The sequence below is a fragment of the Paramormyrops kingsleyae genome, chromosome 8 (assembly GCF_048594095.1).
Source record: "Paramormyrops kingsleyae isolate MSU_618 chromosome 8, PKINGS_0.4, whole genome shotgun sequence".
Lineage (NCBI taxonomy): Eukaryota > Metazoa > Chordata > Actinopteri > Osteoglossiformes > Mormyridae > Paramormyrops > Paramormyrops kingsleyae.
In genome coordinates, this window is record NC_132804.1 from 40,207,168 (window position 1) to 40,219,963 (window position 12,796).

The 12,796-nt window shown below is 44.9% G+C and overlaps 1 protein-coding gene across 9 annotated transcripts in view; it reads right to left on the reverse strand.

Annotated features, from left to right (window-relative positions):
* Positions 1-12,796, reverse strand: part of pik3c2b (phosphatidylinositol-4-phosphate 3-kinase, catalytic subunit type 2 beta) — a 144,927-nt gene that overhangs the window by 61,390 nt on the left and 70,741 nt on the right. For all 9 annotated transcript variants that reach the window (XM_072715846.1, XM_072715845.1, XM_072715844.1 and 6 more), the window contains one exon: positions 10,504-10,646. In XM_072715846.1, coding sequence (XP_072571947.1) covers positions 10,504-10,646 — 143 coding nt within the window. The remainder of the gene's footprint in view (positions 1-10,503; positions 10,647-12,796) is intronic.

The window sequence follows — 12,796 nt, forward strand, 5'->3', positions numbered from 1 at the left end:
TTATCTTTGTTATGTTTTTTTTTCTTTTTCTCTTTCTCAATATCTATTTCAATTGTTTCTCTCAATGCCAGGGGGCTACGTGATAATGTAAAGCGCAAAGCAATGTTTCTGTATGTTAAATCGTTTAAAACTGATTTTTGTTTTTTTCAGGAGTCTCACTCCGTTCTTAATGACACTACTTTTTGGAAAAACCAATGGGGCAATGAGGTCTGGATGGCTCATGGTTCTGAGCATTCTGCTGGAGTAATGATAATGAAAAACCATTTTGCTGGTTCGGCCCTACAGAACTATACTGATCCTAAGGGGCATTTTCTGTTGTTGTTAATTTGTGTTAATAATACTTTTATACTAGTGATCAATATTTATGGATATAATACCTCCCCAGAAAATGATTTATTGTTTGAAGAAATAGGAGAAAATATTTTATTATTGTCTAATACAATTCCAGATGTTCTAATTTGCATTGGTGGTGATTTTAATATTGCTCCTACAAATATATTAAGAACATAAGAACTATACAAACGAGAGGAGGCCATTCGGCCCATCTAGCTCGCTTGGGGAGAACTTAACTAATAGCTCAGAGTTGTTAAAATCTTATCTAGCTCTGATTTAAAGGAACCCAAGGATTCAGCTTGCACTACATTATCAGGAAGACTATTCCATACTCTGACTACACGCTGTGTAAAGAAGTGCTTCCTTAAATCCAGTTTGAAATGTTCTCCCGCTAATTTCCACCTATGGCCACGAGTTCTTGTATTTGAACTTTGAACTGATACCTGTACTTTATATTTCTGCTCCCTATATGGAGTACCTTACATTTGTCTATGTTAAATTTGTATTTGAACTGAAGTAACTATTCGGTTGAACAGCATCCAAACCTGTTAGAATCTTATAGACCTGGATCATGTCCCCCCTCAGTCTCCTTTGCTTTGTTTATAAGCGTAAGTTATTGTTTACAAGTTGTATTGTGTTTTTAAGTTCATATTTAAAATTTACACAAGTCAGTATTCAATAAATGCTAAGTTGAGAAATTTTGTGTATCGTTTGTTATTATTAGTGTGATATTTTACCATGCAAATAGAGGGGGGGAAAAAATCGGTAGCATATATCAGCCATCGGCTGACCCTGACTCTTAAATATCGGCATCGGCTATTGAAAAACCCATATCGGTCGACCTCTACATCCCACCACATGGCAATACTCCTCAGGATCCCGGCCAGCGATCCCCCAGTCCAACCCTACGGAAATGGCAATATATCTGCCGCAGCCAGGTGTTACGTGGGCATCCCCTTGGCCTGGTCCAGCCACTTGGGTCCTCAGCAATGAGGATCCTGTGAGCCGGATCACCCTCAGGAAAATGTGCCACATTGCCCACAACTGCTGGACCTCATGACCCTGCCCAACACCCCTAGCAAACCCCAGGATCAACTGGGAAGAACACAGAGGTTCTCCCTCCACTCTGCACAGCACTCACAGTACCAGTGTACAGGCCAGCCATGACATCCAGCAACTTTGGGGGGATCCCGCAAAGTCTCAGGATGTCCCACAGGGCAACTCAATCAATTGAGTCGAACACTTTACAAAAATGACAAAAGTTGCAAAGAACCTCTGCTGATATTCGTGCTTGCGCTCGAAGAACCCTCAATGCCAGGATCCAGTTTATAGTAGACTTCTTAGGTGTAAAACCAGACTGCTCCAGTCGCTGACAGGTAAGCAAGTAATCACAGATCCTGTTAAGGAAGACCCTAGCAAGGACCATACCCGCCACTGAAAGCAGTGTTATCCCCTTGTAGATGCCGCGATCCAGGCGATCATCCTTCCCTTTCTGGATAGAGACTACAAGTCCCGTTTTCCAGTCAGTTGGGATGACACCTGACCTGACACTTGAGCCTTACCACCAGCCTGGAGAAGTTCACCAGCCTTCCCTACCCCCAGCTGATTCAACACCTGTGGAATCTTAGTGAGATTGGGTGGATCACAGTTGATCGAAGGAATAGCTTTGAGGACCGTGGACCCAGAGATGTCCAACAGCTGTCCTAGCCAGCTTTAAACAATTGCTCAAAGTAGCCGGCCCAGCAGGTCACAACTGCAGTGTCATCCATAAGATGTGTATAATGCTTTGATTCCTATGTAAGCAGGATGTGGGTCACTAGACCACAGATGATGTGTCACCTGCTCACAGATTTGTCTAATAAACACCTCCTTATCTGCCTTCAGAGCCCTCACAGCCATCCTTCTCAGTTCCCACCATATTAGTCGTGCGCTGCGATTCCTCTCAATAATATCCAGGGTGCCTTGCGAGATGAAACATTCTCCATGTAGGTGGTAGCCTACTGGATCTAAGCTGAATCTTCACAATAGCAATAACAAGTTTGTGGTCAAAATTCACAAACTGGGTACTGCAGGAGCCTCCAGCGTCTGCCCACAAGGATGTGATCAATCTCCTTTGCCATACCACCAGTACTGGAGTATCAAGTCCAACGATGCGACTCAGGGCATTGGAAGCAGAATCTAGTGACCCTCAGCCTCTGAAATTTGAAATTTGTCAAGGAACATGGAGCCACTTTCACCCTGGTCTCCAGACCCATGGGGACTGACACAATATTCATAGCCAGCCATGTCAGTGCCAGTGGTTGCACTGAAGTCACCCATGATCATAGGAGTCTCGCCTCGTAGGCACCCTTCAACCACCAAGTGAAGTTGCGAGTAAAATGTCTCCCTCAACGAGAGATCACTCACCACAGCTGGAGCATACACTGAGACAACAGACAAGACACCCAAGGAGTGCCTTAGCCTGAGTCTCATAATTCGCTCATTGAAAGGAGTGACATCAGACACCATCGGAAGGAGCTGATCCGCTACAGCACCAGCTACTCTCTAAGTATGGCAGCCATCAGACCGACCAGACCAAAAGTAGGTATACCCACCTACAGAGATCTGGCCATTCCCCAGTGGTAGACTTCTTAGGTGTAAAACCAGACTGCTCCAGTCACTGACAGGTAAGCAAGTGATCACAGATCCTGTTAAGGATGACCCCCATGTGCCTTCCTGTGGGCGGCTGCCGCAGAGCTACTCCCATGGAGAGCAGAATACCGTGCTTGTTTAAATTGAGCAGTCGCGAGTTGTTTTACGGTGGCTGGAGTGCCAATCCCGCCACCAACCTCCAAACAAATTGTTTCCCTGCAAGTTGGAGGACCACTTGCAGGGCTGGATGCAGTTTAAAGTCATACCCAGGACACAAATTTCAAAGCTATAGAGAAACTTAAAAAGCAGTCAAGTAAATTAGGAAAGATTTACAATACACTACTCATAAATTCTACTCAGTTTAAAATGAAAAGGGGGCTGTTGGAACGATAGCATGTCATTCCTGGGACAATGCTGTACTCTCCCATATTCACCAACCTGTACAATTTCACCTGAATGCTCCGTGTCCTTCTTGTGACATGTAGGTCTCAAGTTACACTCATTTATTGCACATTCCAATAATATACAAATCATTTGCACAATCATTCCCAATCAATCAGGTAGTTATCTATATTTCTTTGTATATTTACATTACTTGTATTCTTTATGTGTCTAAATATTTATAGTTTATGTATTCCTCAGTCGCACTATGACTAACATTTTCCAAGGCATAACACTAAGAACCATAACACTATATCCACTAGTGGCATATATGGAGCCTTGCAGGGGCTACAGAGAATTTTTTGCCATGGCCATGTTGCATTAAATGCACAGAAATTAGCTGGACGTTCCCACAAAATTCTAAATTGAGCTAACGAAATAAAATGTGCATGATTTAAATTTTTTAGTACTATTTATTTGCCATTTCCAGCTTTAAAATTATTTTTAATTTAATTCAATTTAATGTTTTGATTACCTCTCCTGGAGCCGACACCTTATCGTGGTGGAGGGGTTTGCGTGTTCCAGTGATCCCAGGAGCTAAATTGCCCGGGGCTTAATGCCCCTGGTAGGGTCACCCAAGGCAAACAGGTCCTGGGTGAGGAACCAGATGAAGTGCGGCTCAAAAGACCCCTTATGAAGAAAAACAATATGGAAACACGTTTTCCCTTGCCTGGACGTGGGTCACCGGGGCCCCCCCCTGGAGCCAGGCCTGGGGGTGGGGCTCGATGGCGAGCGCCTGGTGGCCAGGCCTATACCCATGGGGCCTGGTCGGGCACAGCCCGAACAAGGCACGTGGGTCCCCCCTCCAATGGGCTCACCACCCATAGGAGGGGCCATAGGGGTCGGGTGCGTTGTGAGCTGGGCAGTGGCCAAAGGCGGGGACCTTGGCGGTCCGATCCTCGGCTGCAGAAGCTAGCTCTTGGGACATGGAATGTCACATCTCTGATGGGGTAGGAGCCTGAGCTGGTGCGCGAGGTTGTGAAGTTCCAGCTAGACATAGTCGGGCTCACCTCGACGCACAGCTTAGGCTCTGGAACCAGTCTCCTCAAAGGGGGTTGGACCCTCTTCCACTCTGGAGTTGCCTGCGGGGAGAGGCGCCGAGCGGGGGTGGGCGTACTTATTGCCCCCTGGCTGGGCGCCTGTACATTGGGGTTTACCGCAGTGGACGAGAGGGTAGCCTCCCTTCGCCTTCGTGTGGGGGGATGGGTTCTGACTGTTGTTTGTGCTTATGCGCCGAGCGGCAGTTCAGAGTACCCACCCTTTTTAGAGTCCCTGGAAGGGGTGTTAGAGAGCACTCATTCTGGGGACTCTCTTGTTCTGCTGGGGGACTTCAATGCTCACGTGGGCAATGACAGTGAGACCTGGAGTGGCATGATTGGGAGGAACGGTCCCCCCGATCTGAACTCGAGTGGTGTTCTGTTGTTGGACTTCTGTGCTCGTCACGGATTGTCCATAATGAACACCATGTTCAGACGTTCATATCGGCACTTGGCACCAGGACACCCTAGGCTGCAGTTCGATGTTCGACTTTGTAGTCGTGTCATCGGACTTGCGGCCGCATGTCTTGGACACTCAGGTGAAGAGAGGGGCGGAGCTGTCAACTGATCACTACCTGGTGGTGGGTTGGTTCCGCTGGTGGGGGAGGAAGCCGGCCAGGCCTGGCAGGCCCAAGCGTATAGTGCGGGTCTGCTGGGAACGTCTGGCGGAATCCCCTGTCAGGAGGAGTTTCAACTCCTACCTCCGGCAGAACTTCTCCCATGTCCCGGGGGAGGCGGGGGACATTGAGTCCGAATGGGCCATGTTCCGCGCCTCCATTGTGGAGGCGGCTGACCGGAGCTGTGGCTGTAAGGTGGTCGGTGCCTGTCGCAGCAGCAATCCGCGAACCCGCTGGTGGACACCAGTGGTGAGGGATGCCGTCAAGCTGAAGAAGGAGTCCTATCGAGCCTTTTTAGCCTGTGGGACTCCAGAGACAGTTGACAGGTACTGACGGGCCAAGTGGGATGCAGCTTCGGCGGTCGCTGAGGCATTTGAGGAGTTTGAGGAGGCCATGGAATACGACTTCCAGATGGCTTCGAGGCAATTCTGGTCCACCCTCCGGCGGCTCCGGGCGGGAAAGCGGTACAACATCAACGCTGTTTATGGTGGGGATGGGGTGCTGCTGACCTCAGCTCGGGATGTTGTGGGTCAGTGGAAGGAATACTTCGAAGACCTCCTCAATCCCACCAACACGCCTTCCAATGAGGAAGCAGAGTCTGGGGACTTGGGGGTGGACTCACCTATCTCGGGGGCGGAGGTCACTGAGGTGGTTAAAAAGCTCCTCGGTGGCCAAGCCCCGGGGGTGGATGAGATCCTGCCCGGAGTTCCTTAAGGGTCTGGATGCTGTGGGGCTATCCTGGTTGACACGCATCTGCAGCATCACGTGGACATCGGGGGCAGTGCCTCTGGACTGGCAGACCGGGGTGGTGGTCCCCCTCTTTTAGAAGGGGGACCAGAGGGTGTGCTCCAACTATAGGGGGATCACACTCCTCAGCCTCCCTGGTAAGGTCTATTCGGGGGTTCTGGAGAGGAGGGTCCACCGGATTGTCGAACCTCAGATTCAGCAGGAGCAGTGTGGTTTTCGCCCCGGTCGTGGAACAGTGGACCAGCTCTATACTCTCCGCAGGGTTCTGGAGGGTTCATGGGAGTTTGCCCAACCAGTCTACATGTGTTTTGTGGACTTGGAGAAGGCATTCGACCGTGTCCCTCGGGGAGTCCTGTGGGGGGTGCTCTGGGAGTATGGGGTGCCGGGCTTCCTTTTAAGGGCTGTTCGGTCCCTGTATGACTGGTGCCAGAGTCTGGTCCGCATGGGCAGCAATAAGTCGGACTTATTTCCGGTGAGGGCTGGACTCCGTCAGGGCTGCCCTTTGTCACTGATTCTGTTCATAGTTTTTATGGACAGAATTTCTAGGCGCAGCCAGGGCGTTGAGGGTGTCCGGTTTGGTGACCTCAGGATTAGGTCTCTGCTTTTTGCAGATGATGTGGTCCTTTTGGCCTCATCGGACCATGACCTTCAGCTCTCGCTGGGACAGTTCGCAGCCAAGCGTGAAGCGGCTGGGATGAGAATCAGCACCTCCAAATCTGAGACCATGGTCCTCAGCCGGAAAAGGGTAGAATGCTCTCTCCGGGTCGGGGATGGGGTCCTTCCCCAAGTGGAGGAGTTTAAGTATCTCGGGGTCTTGTTCATGAGTGGGGGGACGATGGAGCGGGAGATCGACAGGCTGATGCGGGCGCTGCATCGGTCTGTCATGTTAAAGAAGGAGCTGAGCCAAAAGGCGAAGTTCTCGATTTACCAGTCGATCTACATTCCTACCCTCACCTATGGTCACGAGCTGTGGGTAGTGACCGAAAGAACAAGATCGCGAGTGCAAGCAGCCGGAATGAGTTTCCTCCGCAGGGTGGCTGGGCTCTCCCTTAGAGATAGGGTAAGGAGCTCGGTCATTCGGGAGGGACTCAGAGTAGAGCCACTGCTCCTCCGCATTGAGAGGAGTCAGATGAGGTGACTCGGGCATCTGATTAGGATGCCTCCTGGACGCCTCCTGGTCCCACTGGGAGAGACTGCTGCCCCCGCGACCCGACCATGGATAAGCGGGAGATAATGGATGGATGGATGTTTTGATTATTGTGTTCATTCCTAAAGAATATATGAGCACAAAGTCAGAAGCTGAAGTGAAGTGCAGGAATACTATAGGTTCCCGGTCCCCCAACTGACCCCCCTGAGCCTATATCTTTATAAAAATACATTATATGCCTCCCATTCCAAATTTATTCTCCTGTACGTTTTCAAATGAACAAAAACTACACTTTGTGGTTTAGGTATTTAGTTTTTTTTTTTTTTAATGAAGTTGCCTTTTGTTTTATTCAGTATATTAGAAAACTTAAAATGACTGGATTACTATTCGTTACACAAAAACACATATACTCAGCAAAAAAAGAAACGTTCCTTTTTCAGGACTGTGTATTTCAACAATAATGTTGTAAAAATCCAAATAACTTTACAGATCTTCATTGTAAAGGGTTTAAACAATGTTTTCCATGCATGTTCAATTAACCATAATCAATTAATGAACATGCACCTGTGGAATGGTCGTTAAGACCTTAACAGCTTGACAGATCTTTTTTAAAGCCATTGTACGGGTGCCCACCTGGAAATGGTAAAATTTTGAGACAAATCACGTAGAAGCCATGCCGCATCGTTGCAGCAAAGGGAAGGGTGAAAGCAGATGACATAGATCAAGCGTCAAAACCATACCTTTTTTGCTATCACTATCTGGCACTGCTTCAATTTTGGGGCAATCTGTCTCAAAATGTAACCAGTTCCACTTCATCAGCTGTACAATGCCTCTGCAAAGTTTTAAAAAGATCCATTAATCTGTCTATGGCGGCAGACCAATCCCAAAACCACATGTATTCCCAAAAGTCGAGGGAATACAACGAAGAATATGCAGCCTCATTTACATGTTGCATGGAGAAGCTGAACCATGCCTCTTTCCAAACTCCTCCCTCTTCACCCTACTGCACCTATCTAATCTAGTGCTTCCAACATTATACAGTTTTAGCTTCAGAAAGCTGGCAGTTTGCACAGAACTTGCCCAAAAGATTCCATTACTGCTGAAGGCCAGTCCTCTGCTATATATAAAAAATTCCAGAACAAAAGGCTCACTCAATGGGTGATTGTTTCAGAGACTGGGTATGCACTGGGTTTCCACTTTGACACTGTTACCCCCACTGCCATTTGCATTCAGGCCTCCTTCGCATGCATTTCAATGTGACTTCAATGTGGCTCGCTTAATGCTCAAATGCTGATCCAGGGAGGCACGAAAACAGTGTTGGATATGGTGCCAATGGAGGACACTCACTCAACACCCCACCACCACAATAACCACCACCTAGCCTATGTTCAGGCATCATGACACTCAATACATTTACATGCACACTACGAAAATCGAATTATTGTGTTAGTCTGACTAAAACTAGACTTTTAAAGTACATGTAAACTTGTTAGTCTAACTAAAGTCGTACTAAATCGAATTTCTTGATGTCAGTCTAAGACAGTGGTTCTCAAACTGGGGGCCACGGCCCCCTGGGGGGCCACCAGATGGCGCTAGGGGCCCGCATCGAAATTGTAGAATCTAAAAAAAAAAATTACCTGTACCTGTATGTAAATCAGGCTTGTCAACCTATGTAAAATATAATGTATTTTTAAAAAAAAATAGAAGTATAAAAAAAATGTAAATATAAATTTTACGTAGCACACTATGCTGCTATGGACATCATGAATTACTGTTCAGTATTCAGTACTTTTGTTGCACTTTTCAGACAATGTTAGTTTTACTGTCAAAACTGTTTTAATACAATGTTATATTTTGTGAAATGTAAACTTAACAAACCAGAGAAATAAAGACTACAAACAGAATCTAAAATCTAAAATTAAGTAAAATTGTAAGTTTGAGGATGTTTTGCGTCATGATTTTTTTTTTGAGGAGGGGGGGCCACAAAAGGATTCACCCTACACAAGGGGGCCTCCTGCTGAAAATGTTTGAGAACCACTGGTCTAAGACACCCAGATAATGCAATTGGGTGTCAATTTACTCCTACATGACTAAAGCTGGCCCAGGTGCTCTACGCATGTGCCACAGTTTCTCCCCGGGTTTTGACCTGGAAGTAACAGAAGAAGCCGGTATACAGAAGGTATAAAGTTGTTCAATTCACCGCTCAACTAAAAGGCACTTTTCCACCGCACCAGATACCATACTTTTAGTACTGCAAGAAGGTATCAAAAGTACGGTATTTCAAGGTGATGGTTTTCCACTGGTGTAAAGACTGGTATCGGTGCTGAATGACATCACAATGCAAGGCGGGGTAATTTGTACTTAATTTGTAAAATGGCTGTAGCAGGACTAGATAATGTGCAATATTAATACCAACATCGCATGTTAAGCACATCCAATTCTTACATTGCTAGTCAACTAGATTATGATCAGGCTTTTTCTTACCTTCAGTTTGCTACAAATATTATAGCACAGGGAGTTTAAGTCTCACTAAAACCATTTTGCAATTTTAATGATCTTTTCAAGATCTAGTATATGTTTAAAAATCAGATTAAAATTGACCTCTGCTGCATGTGTTCTCCGAGACAATCAAAATAATTTTCATCCTTGCTGTTTAAATTTAAAGAAGGGTTTGTGAGAAATTTATATTGAACTTCTTTTCTGTTTTTATAAATACCCCAGTATTTATTACAACAAAATCACATCTGAAAATGTTCTAATACTGTGCTGTCATAGTATATTATACAAAATGCATTTTCTTTTTATGCAATACTGATCTTTTATCAGTGCTTCTGACCAGATCACATTCAAAGCTGTGTCACTTAATTTGTTCACAAATCCATTATTATTCATTTTATAATTTTTTTTAAGTCTGTGACATAATAGCTCAACCTGAAAAATCCCAATACTACAAATAAAACAAAAGCCCAATACTAACATGCTGAAAGGAGCCATATCGCCACCTATCATAGCAGAGTCGGACATACTTCAGTCAATAAATGAATTCCCCTCCCGTGCATGTATACTGGGGCAAGTAGTCCAATTAAAGGGTGTAGTAGAGCTATAACCATATTTCGACTTAGTCGTGCATGTAAATGTATAGAGTGGCTTCTTTCATCTATTTTCAGACCCTTACATAAGGCGCAAGTTACCACAATTCACTTGAAGATAGCACTGCTCTTCTCATTTACCCCCCTTGAATACTGTACTATTGTTAGCAATGAAAGAAGACCAGTAAGATTCCAAGTTTATATCACACAGTGAAAAGTGCACCGGGCATAAACGGCTGGACTACAGATTACAGAACCAATCCTGCCTGATCCACTACCTTTCAAGCAGCTTGCCAGCCATTACCTTTAAATGTATTTCGCAAAACTCTAATGAGACACATCTCAGGTGCAATATTAAAAAAAACTACTTCACTCAAACATCATTAAACTGCCGTCATTGGTGTAAAATGAAGGATTTTTGTGAAAGTATAGTTGTGGTATGCACTAATATGGTAACTAACCAGAGGAAGGATTTCTTGTGCAAAACATCCTGCAGCTGTCTCTGGCTGTTCAGGTCCAAGCGAGAGAACTCATACTGAGGGCTGAACTCAGCAGGTGGGGGGGTGCTGAAATGTACCTCAAAGGAAAATAGAGGGAAATCCACCTGTGGACAGAAGGCATGAAGACAGGGGTTACAGGCTGGTGTACAATTAAATAATTAACTGCTTTAACACGCAAGACATCTAGATACTGATTAAGCATGAAACAAACAAGTATCTAGCAACAAGTAGATATATTCAATATTATAAAGAGAATTCCAAAATGAAGAGCCGATCAATCATGGTAATTTCTGTAAGGTTAGGGGCCCATCAAACATATCCACATGGGTGCCTGATAAAAATATGTGTGAAATGTACAGTAGGGTAGGGACAGAGAGAGAAAGAGACAATGGTGAAGAGGAAAGGAACAAAGAAACTTCGCACTGCACTTTGTTAATTATAAATGTAATTAAAAATAATTAAAGGCAAACTATGTGTTAGTAAATCTGAAAATTGTAATAATGAAAACATACAGTAAAGAAAACACTAATGATTTCCCAAACCATAATTTTATTACAACAACAAACAGAAAAACCTGCCAATCCTGCTAAACAAAGAATTTGAAACCTTACTGGTTAAGTATCACAGCAACATGTCATGGCATAAGTGAACACATAAACCAGGATTTTATAATGTGTCTTTCTCTTACTCATTCTGCCATGTCTATTAAACACAGTTGCTATATGCCATGCCATGGAACATTTTTCAGTTTCAACACACTGCAATTATTTGACAATAAAAAAATAAAACACTATTCTGAACCGCAATGATGAATATGAAAGCAGTAAAGATGTTTAACATGCATAGAAAGCCGATAGGCCAATAAAAGCGGAGAATGTGAAAAACTAAGTCAGATAAGGGAAAGATAATAGAAATGGAGCAACGGCAGTGTAGGGATGATAATCAGTGCCAGATGGAGCATTGGCCCCAGATGTTGTTCCTTCAGGGAGGAGGGGGTGTCATTTCAAAATTCTTGAGCAGAGAGATTGATAGGGGATGGGCTACAGAGGTACACAACTAACGGATTAAGGAGCTCCTAATCAAGAGAGGGTTGCAATGTCCTGGTGACTAAAGATCCTTCCTATAGTTAACAGATGTACAGTCATTGACAAAAGTCTTGTCACATAAGGACATAGTAACTTAAAAAGGCATATAACTTTATTTCTAATCAATCAATTGTTACGATAAATGGATCAATTTAATGCCAAGGACTTTCACATTAATAACTGGGTGCAAAATGAAACAGTCAAAAAGTGTCCTGATGTTCACAGCTTGTTAAAGTCCATAACACCTGTTTTTGCAGGGACAAAAGTCTTGTCATGTCTTTTAATGATTCAACCAATCACAGATTTGAGGTTCACCTGTGACAAATACTGTAATTAACATAATCCCAGGTGTGTATAAAAAGATCCCCAGCAAACCAGACCTTCACTTGAAGTGCAACCTGACTTCTGACAACATGCCAAAGATTCAACCACAGACCAAGTCTGCTGAGGTGTCAGACGTCATTAATGTATCCAAACATCAAGTGGAGAGGATTAAAAAAAGATATGAAGAAACTGGTGATGTTCATGACAAGCCCAGGTCAGGCAGACCACGTAAGACAACTCTTCGAGAGAACCGTTTGTTGCTTCGAAAGTCCAGGGCCAACCCTTTTTCAACTGCAGCAAAGCGACATCAGAACTGGTCATCAGAAACCACTGTGTCTACAAGAACAGTTTCTCGAATTCTCGCACGCAGTGGTCTCCATGGCCGAATTAGTGCACAGAAACCAGCATGAATGAGAACACAACAAAAAAAGTGTGTTGCCCACAGCTTGCAGCAAGGATGGACAGTGGCAAAGTGGCAGAAGGTTGATTTTTCTGACGAATCATCCATTGAACTGCATACCAAATGCTGCAAATACTGCAGGAGACCTGTTGGAACCCGCATGGACCCAAGATTCACCCAGAAAACAGTCAAGTTTGGTGGAGGAAAAATCATGGTTTGGGGTTACATCCAGTATGGGGGTGTTCAAGAGATCTGCAGAATGGACGGCAGCATCAACAGCCTGAAGTATCAAGACATTCTTGCTGACCATTACATTCCAAACCATAAGAGGGGGCAAATTCTGCAGCAGGATGGCGCTCCTTGTCATACTTCAGCCTCCACATTGAAGTTCCTGAAACTGATGAGGATCAAGGTGCTCCAGGATTGGCCAGCCCAGTCACCAGAC